Source organism: Lepisma saccharinum, chromosome 13 (assembly GCF_977018435.1).
Source record: "Lepisma saccharinum chromosome 13, izLepSacc3.1, whole genome shotgun sequence".
NCBI lineage: Eukaryota > Metazoa > Arthropoda > Insecta > Zygentoma > Lepismatidae > Lepisma > Lepisma saccharinum.
Genome location: NC_139241.1, coordinates 50,829,641 through 50,844,765, shown reverse-complemented (window position 1 = coordinate 50,844,765; position 15,125 = coordinate 50,829,641). Strand labels below are relative to the sequence as shown.

At 39.2% G+C, this 15,125-nt stretch overlaps 2 protein-coding genes across 3 annotated transcripts in view; one reads left to right on the top strand and one right to left on the bottom strand.

Annotated features, from left to right (window-relative positions):
• Nadsyn (NAD synthetase) overlaps positions 1–10,541 on the bottom strand; it is a 68,066-nt gene extending 57,525 nt beyond the window's left edge. Inside the window, exons 1-2 of one of the 2 annotated variants that reach the window (XM_083134165.1) lie at positions 10,458–10,541; positions 4,291–4,447 (exon numbers count right to left, since the gene is read on the bottom strand). In XM_083134165.1, the coding sequence (XP_082990291.1) occupies positions 4,291–4,436 (146 nt within the window). In that variant the 5' untranslated portion in view covers positions 4,437–4,447; positions 10,458–10,541. Of the gene's footprint in view, positions 1–4,290; positions 4,448–7,269; positions 7,325–10,457 lie in introns of those variants that run through there. The other variant, XM_083134166.1, reaches the window with a different exon arrangement.
• On the top strand, positions 5,038–5,373 carry LOC145996773 (histone-lysine N-methyltransferase SETMAR-like). Its single transcript, XM_083133305.1, has one exon. It carries the CDS (start codon positions 5,038–5,040, stop codon positions 5,371–5,373), a length of 336 nt encoding a protein of 111 aa, XP_082989431.1.
• Positions 10,542–15,125: the final 4,584 nt, after the last annotated feature.

Genomic DNA, 15,125 nt, shown 5'->3' with positions numbered 1-15,125 from the left:
CTTCCAAAGTAGTGTCGCATCTCTCATGAATTCACTGATATTACACGGGAAGTGAAAACTGATTTGCTACAAGAAACAGGCCAAACATTGGCCAAAGTCGACAGTGTTTTGTTTAACAGAGTCAAAACTAGAGTTGCAAAAAAGCCAGCTTTTTTGAATGGACTTTTTTTCCGATAAAAAGCTGGCTTTTTTGGGGAAAAAAACTGGAAATTTTGGCATTTTACTAATTACAGCTAACCTATTTCACTTGAAGTTACTGTTATGAGTAGGGAAAGGAACTTTAGGTAAATAAATGTTTTTTCTGCGATAAGATAGAGACCCTCATTTTTGCCAAAATTCTGATCATAGCCTTATATGTCAACACAGCAATTTTTATTTTACATAAAAACACATATTTTCCAGTTTTCCGTATGTAAATACATATTTTGCGAATTTTCATTTTAAATACATAAAATCGCTCATTGACTTCATCTATCTCGAAATCCTCGAAGGAAAAATGTTTATTCTCCGCACCTCTTTCATATCGAGAGTGCTAGGTTTGTTTAGTCTTTGAACACCCTCGCTGGCAGACTTCTGGCACCTCGCCTACGATCCTATTGGGAGAAAATAGCTGTAAGTAGCTGGGGCTGGCTACACGTAACGATAGCAAGGCTTTTTAATGAAGCAATGCAGCTATTGTGGCCGGAAGGCATTACATTTGACAATGTTCTTCTCTTGACAGATGCTGCAGCTTACATGCAATAGGCCTTGCCGTTAGCTACCCCAAAATGGTGCACGTTAAATGTGTGGCTCATGCGTTGCATAGAATATGTGAAAAGATAAGAGCTCTTTATCCCAATGTCGATAAACTGGTTTCAAATGGCAAGAAAGTTTTTATCAAGTCGCCTAGAAGAATGGACATTTTTAAACAAAAATATCCTGAGGTTCCCCTCCCCCCTACACCTGTAGTTACGCGATGGGGCACTTGGTTGGATGCAGATGTTATGCCCAGAACTTTGAAAAAATCGTATCTGTTGTAAATGATCTCGACAAAGAAGAATTCTGCAAGAACTGTTGATGGAGCCCTCCTTAAAAGTCGAATTGGCATACATCTCAACAAACCTGTCCATTCTCTCTAATTCCATATGAAAGCTTGAATCATCCGCGAACACTTTGGCAGCTTCCATTGGTGAAGTCTGTATAGTAGAAACGAAACTGCAAGAACTCACCGGATCTAATGTCTAAATGTACAGAATTTTTGGGGAAAAACCAAGGTTTTCAAACTTTGTGCCAAATTGCACGTGTTTTGGAAAGTGAAGTAGAGGAAGAGGAAGCTTTGGAAAACTTCAGCGTTAGTGACATTTCGTGCTTCAAATATGCAAGAATTGTTTCTTGTGACGTGGAGCGATCTTTCTCACAATATAAGATGCTTTGTAGAGATAATCGTCACAGATTTACAATGGAGAATTTGGAAAAAACTATGGTGATCCACTGCAACTCTTCCAAAAAATAGCTCGCTAAGAGGTAATCATTTAGAAACTAATCAGGTGTTTAAAATGCATGTTAGTTTGTTTTTGTTACCAAATGTTTTTATTTTTGTCACATATTTTCCTGTTTTTATCACATATTTTCAACATTTATGACACATAAAAAATAAATATTTCTGACTTTTTTAGCACATAAAGTTCGATTCCCTAGTTATGAGTTTACAGGTTTGTAGCGACATATTTTACAACTAGCAAAAAAAAAAAAAAAAAAAAAAAGGTAAAGTGTTCCCCTGTGCATAGCACCACGCCATGAAGGCGTATAGGGGGTGTGGGGGTAACGCCCCACACTTTCTTGATCCGGTCGTGAGTGGGGGTGATGTGATCAGCATCACGCCCCTGACCGCCTTTACCCCCCAGGGTTTCCCCCAGGTACCCATGTTATTCGACGCTGGGTGGGCGCCGGGGCCGCTTCCACCGTTAGAAAAGTTCCCGGATTTGAACCGGCCGGGGATCGAACCCGGGACCTTGAGCATGGTAGTCAGATGCGTTACCGACTGAGCCACCGCGGCCACCACAACTAGCTAAAAAGAAATTTACATGATGTAGCAAAAAAAGCAGTTTTTTTCCCGACCACTTCCAACTCTAGTCAAAACAAGAAATTAATGAATCTAGAAGTTATTTGAATTGTTGGTCAAGCAAGCCAATTGCTGTATCAATGCAGGAAAGATGTGCCTTGAGTAATAAACAAGTAAGGTTCAAATAATTTGTTTCCTTTCCATTTGATGATGACTGCCTCACTATTTAATTGTTGGACTGATAGCTATGCAATCAGCAGAAGAAAATGCATGAATTTATCCATATCTGAGAGAAATTGTTGGAACTCACAGTGTCGAAGTTGCTTCAATGGAAGTACAATTACATTCAGATAGCATTACTATCTTGTAGCAATCGCAAATTGTTTAATGCTGCGAGATTAATTGAAACATGAAGTAAGTCTTGAAGGTTTCCTGGCGACAAATGATAAATAAATTCTCTCAGGCAATCGATCAGGTCAATTCTGGGATATAGTTTCAAAACTTTTGAGAACTCATCAGAACTTCAGAAGTTCTACCGTGAAGATGAGAGTGACTTTAGCTCTCAAAAACTTGGAAACTGTTTCAGAATTGACCTCATCGATGGCCAGAGAGAATTTATCTGAAATGAAACATGTTACTCAAACAAAAGTGATAAAGTTTGAAACAATTTACACATATTGATGCTTTATTGTACTGTAAAGCTAGAAGTTCATTTAATTTAAAGATGGCTGCTGCTGTGCCTCTTATATTAGGGTGGTCCACAAATCCATAAAGACGAGTTTTCATTCTCCACAAGGATATTTTCTTTTTCCTTGGCATGTAACTTAAAACCACTCCAATTTTTTCTTAAAACAAAAAATATTTAGGGGTCACCCAAATTTACACTTTTTATCTAATTAACTTGTATGCAGCATCTCTTATTGAGAGGCCAACTCACCAATCTCTGCCGTTGCGCAGATACCAATTTTCGTTCAGTCTCCCTCTCTCTTAGCATCACATGTTCTACCCTGCTCGCCAACCTTCGCCATTGTTGCCAATTGTCATTCCATTCCTTCACACTCTCGTGCAAACATCATTGAAAACAATTGAATAGCGCTCCAGCTCGCAGTTCACACCGTTCGACAAGGACGGTAATGTGGCAATATAGCATGACGTAGTGGTTGCTTCTTTTATGCAGTGCATGTTCATTGGCTAGCTAGTAACAAGTGTTGCCAACTGTAAATATGTCGCACCATTTCTGTCACTTGTATGCATGTATTGCGTGTGTATATATGAAAGTTCATGTGCTTGGTTAGTGAATGTTAAATTCCATAATGCCTCCAGTACTATTGTTCATATTTCATCACTTTAGAATTGCTCAAAAGAAATAAATTATGTGGATGCATCAGCATTTCAACTCTCAGCTCCGGCACGTGTTCTTCTAGGAATTGTATGAAGGAAACTGTTATTTTTGTTGCTTAATGCGATGCATGTGTTTTTCTTTGTTAAATTTGGCATGCTTTGATGGGTGACAAGTTCATAACAAATGGAAAAGCCACGCGGCTTATCGTCTTGTGGCAATATATGTACTTGTTTTTCTTGTTATTGTTGCAGAAGCCGGCATCATTTGTAAACGTATAATAAAGGCTGCCGACTGTCGGCCATCACAGAGAGGCATGATACTGCTTAACCCATCCGCATACAATTTAAATGCCATTTTTTTTGCTATGAAATACCATTTAAATTTGGCCATCTCCCATGATTGTTGCACAGCAAGACAAGATGTCAAATATTATAAAAACTATCCAAGCAATTTATGTGAAAATTTTATATATTGAAGTGAAAGTACAGTAATAAGTATGCACATATGCAGTTTACTTGAAAAATAAATAGAAACTCGCCTAATAGTTTTGACCACACACATCTGTCCACTTCCATTCCCCAACCTTTCGTTTTTTTCCTGCCACAGCCACCTCTTCCTCACTTTCACTGCATTCTTCAATTTCACTAATACAAAATGAATCGCTGTATTCATCTCCACTTCCAAAATCCACATTTTCCTCTTCATCGCTATCGAAAAGCAACTTTTCAATCACAGAATCTTCTACAACATTCTTACGCAACATCTTTGCAAGACATAACAATAATAAAACATTACACAGTGAATCTGAAACTGTGTTTCTTAGTGTACGAGCACTGAAATACAAATAGAAAAAAATTAACGAACATTCAAAGCACACAGAGTAGCCATTAGTTAATTTCTAGCTTACGATATTTCCAACTCTGGACCAGTTCGAAATGCCACTCCCATTTCTTTAGCTTCCTGTATACTTTGGAGTATTCTGCTTAGATTCCCATCAAAGTCAAGAGCCCATTGGTTGAGGGTGCTGACAGCCACTGTCACTTTCCGGCCCATTTTATTTCCAACTATAAGAATAGAGAGAGAAAAGGAACAAAGTTCAAATGGGGTATTGTTAACTTTCTAGTGGTAAAATGAATACTGGCATAGTACTTCAGGATTTTAATACTTATGGAATATTTTTTAAAAGTGAACGAAAAGCGGTATGCAAAGAATTTCTTGAAAATTGTCCACATTTATTTTTCAACAATTTTTCACTTACACCATACATGTTTTTAAGGAATGGATTTTTACGTGTCCTGATGTAGAAATTGTCAGCAGCTTCTTTTGTGTTTTGTTTCAGTTCTTGAAGCTCTCATTGGGTAAACTAAAGAGGGTAAACATGGTGATGGACAATTTGCATTTCACTCTGCACCAGAAGTAATAAGAATGCCTATGTTCACAAGTGTTTTGATGATGTAGAAGGAAACTGTTTTGCTTTGAAAACTGTATATAATGGGTCATCCCATAAGTCTGGAAAAGGATGTTATGCGACGGGTGAATTACGAACTACTGCAAGGGCATGATACTACTAATGGATAGGATAGTTCATTATGAATCCATGCACGGAATGAGATTGGTCTCCGGTGAATTGTGTGGCAGTGACACATGTTTGACCATGGCGGTGTCTGAAGAACATATATGGCATATTATATTTTATGAGTTCCATCACGGACATTCAGCAAACATAGCAGCACAAAATATCACTGCCGTGTATGGTAACAGGAACCTTAATGCTCCTGCAAATGTCAAACATGGTTTGCAAAAATTTTGGTCTGGAAACATCAGCCTCACTGATATGCAACAAGGGAGGCCCGTTGAACTGGAGAACACTGTTCTGAGAGCAACTGTTGAGGAGAATCCACGTCAGACGGTTGAAGAATTGGATACAGTATTCTCATTGACCCATGCAACCATACACAGTCATCTGCAGGATCTTGATTATTTGTCCTAACTGGGAAAATGGGTACCTCATGAATTGACAACACAGAAAAAGCAACATCGCGTGGACATTTGCAGTTCCCTACTGACCCGTTACAGAGGGGGCCATTTTTGGACAGGATGTTGACGGGATAAAAAAAGTGGATTCTTCAAAGTGGGCCACTCTGTAAAATAAAGCTACAGACTTTGAAATGTGGCCTTAAAATATCTAACTTATTAAATTAACACAAGAATGGATTAAAATTAATTAATTCTTGCACTGAGTGGCCTTTCTAAAGAACCATATAATGGGAACAGCATGGATAACTATGAAAAACATTCTAACGTATGGCTAACTCTATCATATCGCTGTATTTTTCTACCCCTTTTTTGGGTAGCCTATCTATGTTAAATGTTGTAATTGATAATCAATCATTCCGCTGTCCCAGAATGAAATTAAACAAATGAGATAAACAGAAGAGAGGAACATTAACTATCTAGCATTTAAATCAAATTACTAACTATTTTATCTCAGTTCCCACAGGCACTTACAGGAAAAAAGAGGTGACATAACAATGCACAATTACATTATTTCCAGAAAAATAAAAGGCTACACACTGTAAAATTGACAGTGAAAGATCTCATTAGATGGCCCCGATATCAAAAATTTTCATAATGTTTATGTATTGCCAACTTCACGAACGGGGCATTTCTTTAGCTTCAAAACAAGATGAAACAAAAGTTATGATTTTTTCAAAGTTGGCAATCCTGTTGTTCGAAGTTTATTGGTTTTGGCTATCAGCACACTAGATCTGACATGATGTGACAGAACACGATGCATCACAACGTGACCACACAATGGCAAAGACAAGTCAATTTGTTGGCTAAAATCTGATAGCAGTTTCGTCCATGTACACAGCAGAACTACGTCCGTCTCTTATAATTTGGGAAGAGGGTAACGATACATTGTAAGTCTCAGACACAGAGTATTAGTGGATTTCTTGTATGACTAGAAGGGGATTTGGTGCTTGGGACTAGATTTGTTACATGATCAGGTGTGGGAAGAATTTAGGGATGTTATTTTAATACTAAGAGCAATAAACCTGACCCACCTAACCTACAAAAAGCATTTAGCGACGTGATACCCTTTCACACCACATTCATGTGAAGTTCATAACAGCAGTAGCTTGTACCCAAGATGCGTGTGAACAAACGACTGCTTGCAATCAATCATACACGAGTGTACGAAAAGGAAAAGTTGTCAACACAAGACGTAGGAAGGAATCACTAAAATTCTGAAGTACGTGTTAACAGGCATAAAGAGAACCATTAAAAAAATGTGTGTACCATGATTAATTCTCAATTAAACAATCTGAACTTGAGCCCAAATATTTCCATACTTTTGAGAAACAGAAGTTTACACATGGACATAGTGGTAATTAATATGTTATGCAAAATAAACATACATCTAAAGCCTATATCTTCAAAGCAGGTTGTGTAAAGCAAATTACTGAAGTTTGTAAGTATTGATATCCATCAACAGGCAGGAGTATATTCAAGTCCTTCAGATGTACTTCATTGGGAATCATTGAACAATTAGTTGAACAACCCTGAGAATTTTACAATTTTTCAAATTCCCCGAGATTTCCAGATGTGTGAAATCCCTGTTAATGTTATGTTGATTGCATACAGCATAGGATCCATTATGTGTCCGCAGCAATATTTTGTAAGGTCTGATGAGAATTTGCCTGGTCCGTGAAATTTCTGAATCTTAAGACCTCTAGTTTATCAATGTTTGTTTCTGGTATGTACACTATTTAACATGTGTTAAATTCTTATGTGTAGGGTCATAAGGAAATCCATTAACATTTCAGTATCCGCCAAACGTCTGAAATTCCTTTATTTTCTTCTTTTTCACATTGGTACTTACGTATTCTTGCATTGCTAAGGATTCTTGAAGGTGGGATTTCGTTTTTTTCACGACAATAATTTCAATTTTTCAGATAGAGTAATTATTGTTTGTTGGTTTTTTGGTTGCGTTGGCAAATCTTGACTAGCGTTGTCTATGATCAGTGGGTGTGCAGTGTTTCCAACCTTCTTCACCGAAAAATATCTACTTTCGTGTTACTGATTTTGTATTTTTTCCGGGTTCAAAAACCCCACGAACCATGCACGGATAGCTCCATGAATTATGCACGTAGCCCCACAAACCATTCATAAATAGCCCCACGAACCATGCACGGATAGCACCATGAACCATTCATGGATAGTCCCATGAACCATTCATAAATAGCCCCATGAACCATGCACGGCAAGGTTCAGTTAGATTAGGTTAGGCAAACATAGTTAAAATTGTCATGTTCTTGCAAACAACGGCGTAGTTGGAAACGCTGACTGGGGATTACATCATCAAACACACGCAACATTTGGTTCACGTAGTGGAAGGACATAGAGGCAACAGCTTTCGTGCATTGGAGAGACATTAATCTTCAAACATACATGATTTACCGGCGAAATAAATTAAGCGAGGGGAAAAAACACAGTAACGATTGTATAAGTCGGAGACGGATTTCTTCAAATTTACAGGAGAAAAGACGAGAAAGTACTTACGGAATTGCGTTCTTGAGGACTTTCTGAAGCCGGTGAAATTGTTTTTCCGGTACTAGTTTACTATCCTTCGGACAGATTTCTTCATTTCTACAGAAGAAACTACTTACCGTAATAAGTTCCTGTAGTATTGTCTAACATCTGGAAGGTGTTTTGTGGCATGTGGGAAGATTTCATAGCGGAAATTCAACCATTGACGCATAGCCCCACGAACCATTTCCGGTAAGGTTAGGTTAGGTTAGGTAGGGTCACAATAGGATACAATAGTTAAAAATTGGTTTCGAAAAAAATATGCGTAGCCCCACACACCATTCTCGCATAGCCCCACGAACCATTGACACATAGCCCCACAGACCATTTGCGGAAACGTACGTTTTTCAGTTACAAAAACACTTTTTTTTTAAAAAAAAAAAATGATCAAAAAAACGTGAATATACGTTACAAAATGATCCGCGAAGCAGATAGGTAAGTACAAATGTCAAAAATTGACGAAACTCACAAGTTATAGGTGTCCGAAGGATAGTAAACATTTACAGTTTTTTCGAATCGTGCAACTTATTTGGCCTTGTAAGTAAGGTATTTTTCATCATTCATGCATCTCCGTTGTACGATAGCTCGTGCTGCCATTACCGTCGACTACGTGAATCAAATGTTCCGTGTGTTCGATTATGTAATCCCCTGTCAGTGTAGCAACCACGCGGTAGTTTTACAAGATGACGTGTGAGCGTTTTTCTTTTCCAATTTAAGGTAAGACTCTAGTTTACGTCCTTTTCCTAAGGAATATGTGTCATATATCGTTGGAAAGCTAATTTTATAAGGAATTGAACAACGTAAATCCCAAAGCTAGGAAAAATTTCCTGAAAGAGTAAATCGAGAAAAAACGATGTTGTCCGGATATGTGTAATTGAACGTACTGAGAAATTTTTTAGATGATGAAGCACATATTTAGGGGTGAAATGAGTGCTAATGGAACCTAACCTAACAGGCCTAACCTAACCTCGTAGGCATTCCTCAACCCAGTGAATGGATAGTGGGGCTATCGTGAACAGATTAAAATTTCGGTAACCACCAAACGTCTCTAATTCCCTTATTTTCGTATTTTTCACATTGATACTTACATATTCTGCATTTGTATGGATTCTTCTATTACGCGTTTCGTTTTTTGCAGGCAAATAATCTCAATTTTCGAAATATCGAGTATTTTTATTTTGTTCGCTTTTGCTTGCGTTACACGCGATATGGCGGAGAAATCTTGACTAGCGTAGTCCATGATCAGTGGTTATGCAGTGTTGCACCCTTCTTGATAGAAAAATACCTACTTTCGTGTTACTGATTTTGTATTTTTTCCAGGTTCGAAAACTCCACGAACCATGCTCGGATAGACCCACGAACCATTCATAAATAGCCCCACGAACCTTGCACGGCAACGTTAGGTTAGGTTCTGTTAGGTTAGGAAACATAGTTAAATTTGTTTTTCAAAATTAGAATATTTTTTTCGGGTTCGAAAACCCCACGAACCATTCATAAATAGCCCCACGAACCATGCACGGCAAGGTTAGGTTAGGTTCTGTTAGGTTAGGAAACATAGTTAAATTTGTTTTTCAAAATTAGAGATTTTTTTCGGGTTCGAAAACCCCACGAACCATTCATAAATAGCCCCACAAACCATTCACGGATAACCCCATGAACCATTCATAAATAGCCCCATGAACCATTCACGGATAGCCCCACGAACCATTCATAAATAGCCCCACGAACCATTCACGGATAGCCCCACGAACCATTCACGGATAGCCCCACGAACCATTCACAAATAGCCCCACGAACCATTCACAGATAGCCCCACGAACCATTCATATATAGCCCCACGAACCATTCACGGATAGCCCCACGAACCATTCATAAATAGCCCCACGAACCATTCATAAATAGCCCCACGAACCATTCACGGATAGCCCCACGAACCATTCATAAATAGCCCCACGAACCATTCACGGATAGCCCAACGAACCATTCATAAATAGCCTTAGAGATACTGGGCGAAGGGGGGGGGGGTATAACCCCCATCAACCTCACATTGAGCACGCCACTGACCCTGTGCACGTCATGTTGTCGCAAGTTCGTAATCAGTAATGATGAACAGTAACTCACGTTTATTTACGTTCTAGAACTGTTACACAGTTACAAAACCGCGTATTTGGAAACACTGACCGGTTGTTACGTCATGAAACGCTCGCAAATATTTGGTTCACGTAATAGACGGACATCAAGGGAACAGCTTTCGTGCATCGGAGTGACATTAATGTCGAAAATTACATGATTTACCGGCAAAAAAATTTCAACGAGGTGAAAACAAACTTCCAAGACCTTCCTAAAGTATAAATAAAGCCATTTCGGTAAGTACTTTCTCCTGTAAAATTGAAGAAACACGTTCTGGGGATACAAAAATTTTACCTAGAATTGTACTCAAGTTTAAGTTTTAATCGCTAAAGTAAATTTAACAAGACTTACAACTAATGATATCGTCGCATACACGTATGGTTTCGACTAAAACAACAACGTAGTTTTCGTACTACGAACATGTACCCTAAGACTCAACAATACACGAACGCTAAGCGCAAAGTCAAGAGGGACTACCTTATCGCACAACGGGAGGACAAGCTTGTGTTCTGATGTAAAGGAGAAGGCTTTCCTTGCAAGTAAGTTTACGTTGTTAAATTTGGTTCTATTAGCATAAATGCACTGAAAATGCATTATTTATGCTAACAGAACTAAACTTAAGAAGCCTAACTTAACAACTAGGCATTTAGCCTAACAATAAAAGCATCTACAGGTGACGTCAGAAAGCAAGGTTGCTAGCACTTTGAGCGATAAGGGAGACTTTTTTTCGATCGTGTTTTGTCTCTTGTTGTAGTGATGAGAAAAGTCGTTCCTTTTGCGGATTCGATTTCTTTCGTTCCGCTCACCTAAAGGAATCGATTCCTCCAACTTGTTCCTTCGTTCCTTTCGTTCCACTGCAAGTCGGTCCGACTCCGGCTTCCACCATGATTTCGTTCACTCGTTCCTTTTCGGAATCATGATTCTTGGAATCATTTCCTCTGGTTCCGAGGAACGAGGCTCATGTTTCGTTCCTCCTTGCCAGGAGAGGAGGTGGGGGAAATTGAAAATAATGTAGGATGGAGTTTTGTGGACCTGGTAATATGTGTGTGTGTGTTAATTACACGCGGCTAAAGGGTGGGCCCATTCAATGTTATTTTGCAGCGTTTTACACTTCGCGGGTGCACTGCTAAACAATGTGAAATTACAAGTACTTTACTTTGAAAGGAGAAAATTATCATCATGCATTTTTTCCCCATTTATTACTGATATTAGCTATAACAAATTGTAATCACACTAAAAGCGATGGAAATAAAGCTAAGAAAAATATGCCATGTGGTAAAACAAAATCTCTCAAAAAGGCCGATTGCGCGTAATTGATTCGACGTAAATATATCAATACCGGGTTTTTAGAAATATAAATTTATTTTATGTCGACAACAGGAATGGTTCATAACTGATATTTTCTTTTTACCTTATATATATTCTTAATAAAGGTTGTGTAATGGGAGGGAAAGGGGGAGAAAAATGAACCGTCGAATGTAATTAATAAATTAAATTGTCATGGATGCCAAATGATTACTGCTATCTTCTCTCAATGTAAATGTATTTTTATTAACTTCAAATACATAGTTACGTCCCTTTCTTTTTAGAATTCGATGTTCTTATGATTCAGATTTCAGCGAACATTTGATTTTACGAAGTGCAGGTGTATCTCAAACACACCCGCACCCTTGCCTCTCTCCAGGCTCTGTTTGGTCGGAACGAAACCTCGGAACGATTCGTTCCGACTCCAAATTCTCGTTCCGATTCCAAAAACTCGTACCAAGGCTCACTGACTAGTCCTTCAAACGTACAGTCCGCCTATTGGGGAGCTTGGAGCGAGTTAAAAACTGTAGTAACGCCCTCCATTATATTTGGCTTCTTGGTTGGTTCCTTCTGACCTCAATAGCGGGTGAAGGAGGGAGAGGAGTTTAACCGCGATGAACCCAGCAGGAAACTTTCCTAAAAACGGGAAATTTTGGAGCTAAGGAAGGGAAAAGGGTGAAACGTCTAAAATGTGCAAGAAACGGTGGTGTCTTGCATTAAATAATACTTATCTTTTATAAACACCTGAAATGTATTTTCTTTCAGTTCGAACTCAGTTGATCGCAGTTAATCGTGATTGAGTTAAAAAGTGTAACAACATTCAAGTAAAGCCGGAGCCTGTGGCTGAGTGGTTAGCACATCGCGCTGCGACGCCAAGGGTCCCGGGTTCGAATCCCGCTCGGACTTGGTTGTTTGTGAATGTCCATTCATCAATTTCATCACTCATCCCCATCTTCGCAAATAAGCCAGGAGGCACAAAACGCAAAGTAAACCATGGTTCGTGAGGCTAGCGTCGCAGGTAAATCAATCAATCAACAATCAACATTCAAGTAAAAATATTAATTAACAATAACGACTCAAATAAAACAGATTTTGTCCAACATGAAGAAAATAAATTAAGTACATACTCAATGATTTATCCACCTCTACATATCACGGCTATATTTTTTTCGCAACAGATCCCCTTTAAATTTATTCACAATCATCTAATTTGGTAGCCGACTCCCGTGGCGGAGGGGTTAGGACTTCGCGCTAACACTAGGGGGTCCCGGGTTCGAATCCATGGATGTTTGTGAGTGTCCATTCATCACTCATCTCCATCTTCGCAAATTAGCCAAAAGTGGCACAAAAAGCGAAGTAAAATAAAGCAAATCAATCAATCAGTCTGATTTGGTGTTAAATTTGCCTTTACATCATTTACACCCTCCTAGATTAGAAGTTCTGGATAAATCGTAAAAGTATGGATAATTTATTTTCTATTTTATTGTTGTATTTCTTGGTTGTGGAAGACCAGGAATTTTCAAGTCGAAAGGGAAATTTTTTGCTACACGGGAGGGAAATTTTTCTCCGACCCAGGGAAGAATTTTGCAGAATTCACAATGTCCCTGCTGTTTAGCCCAGACCACTCGGAATGGGCAAAATACAACTTTCCTCCTACCCCCCCTTCCCTCTCCTCGGAGTGCCTTTTCAATGCTGAGGCAGATGGCGGGAAAGTAAGGGAACAAAGCCGCTTGTAGAAGTTTCTCGCATGTGTTGACAACGACGCAGGCGCAGTAGCTAAAAACAAAACCGGATTCGATTCCAGCTGACTTCCGGAATCGGAACGATTCGTTCACTTGCTGGTTTCGTTCCTTTGGAACGATTCGTTCCGGAACGACCCATCACTATCTTGTTGATTTTTTTCTCAGCGGCCTCCACCTGTGAATGTGGAAAGATCGTAGACATAGACCAAGGGACATTGACAAGGAAGTAGTGATGGGTTATGGCCGTTCCTTTTCGGGAGTCAGTTCACCGGAGCTCCCTCACCGCAAGGAGTCGTTCAAAGGAACGATGCAGCTCCTTTTGCGAGGCAGTTCACTGGAACTTGCTCACTGAGGGAGCATAGACATACCACTACAAGATGTTACAGCTGCGGGTTAAAAATGGTTGACAGTATGGCGGCACTGGAAGGTCGTTTCCTCGCGACCACCGACGGCAGCACCGTCGGGGAAAAAACAGAAGACGAACGCTATGCGCAAGAACTCGCAGATTGCTCGAAACGACAAAACACTATCGTGTGCCGTACCACTCACTTTCCGAATGGCTTCTAACTGCGTTCAGGCGATTTGCGCGTATAATAAATTATACGTGCAAATTGACTAAACGTAGTTAGAAGTGGCGGAAATTAATTATATGCAAGGCTTTCGTTTAATTACAAACTTTTCGCATTAAAATTGATTTCTATCACGAAAATAAAAGTATACGAAAATTATATGGAAAACGTTCTATTACCAAAACTTCCTGAAATTGCACTCTTACTTTAAGCGGAAATATATAATTTCCTCTAAAGGCATTTTTAAAAACATTCATCATACGAAAATGACCGTCTTAAAATAGGTGACTTTTTTTCTTGGGTGGGGAAATGGAATGAAATAAGTATACAAGAATTCAGAACGATTTATGTCATGCTAATCCATATTTGCACAAATACTTTTTTTCCTGATTGATCCTTCGGCTATACAGGATTGTATTGGGAACGACTTGAGATGAACGGACCCCTCTCAGGTTTTCTTCATATTTTGGCATACTCACTAATTGAGGCCTCCTTATCACGAATCTGAAGTTAAAATTTGTCTGAAACTTCTAGAAATTGCAAAATAAGCTAAAATAAGGCGTTAGTTTTCGGAATGGAGACAATAGATTTTAGCGATTTTTTTTTGTTTCATAAGCAAATATATATATTCCTGATACTACCACGACACCAAATTTTATCTATGTTTGCCTAACCTAACCACCTAGCCAATGGTTCGCAATTATTTGTAATTTCTAGATCCTGATACTACCACGACACGAATTTTTAACTAGGTTTGCCTAACTTAACCAAAACTAACCTAACCACGTGCCAATGGTTCGTGGAGCTAGTGCCAATGGTTCGTGAGGCTAGCGTCAATGGTTTGCAATTCACCGGAGCTCGCTCACCACAAGGAGTCGTTCACGAGGAGTCGTTCAAAGGAACGATGCAGCTCCTTTTGCGAGGCAGTTCACTGGAACTTGCTCACTGAGGGAGTCGTTCAAAGGAACGACGGACAACACTCGCCGGTTTTCTTTTTCGTGGAGTTGAGCGAAGGTGGTGGGGAGGATTGTTGCTGGAGTTATTCTGAGTGAAAAGGTTTAGGGAGGGAGGGAACTTTGCTACTCAAGATGAAAAAAGGGGAAGAGAACATACACAGCAGGAAGGAAACAATGTACCGGTCAGGTTGCGAAATCATTGAAGACTGATGGGGAGGGGGAGGAAGATCTTAATGTATTTCAACTTATACATTTTTTTGGTGTTAGATAAGTTTGTCAGATTCTGCGTCTTCTTTGTTGGATTCAGGTACGGGGAGCGGCTCGGAAGGCTGAAATCCTACAAATGTGTAATTTAAATAGTGTATTATGGCAATTAATTTTTCTCCCTTAGAAAGATTAAACATCTTGCATAATAAGTTGTAATATACTGAGAAATCCATCTTCAGA

Coding starts and splice junctions, on each gene's coding strand:
- LOC145996773 (XM_083133305.1), top strand. CDS start 5,038: ATGGCGGTGTCTGAAGAACATATATGGCATATTATATTTTATGAGTTC.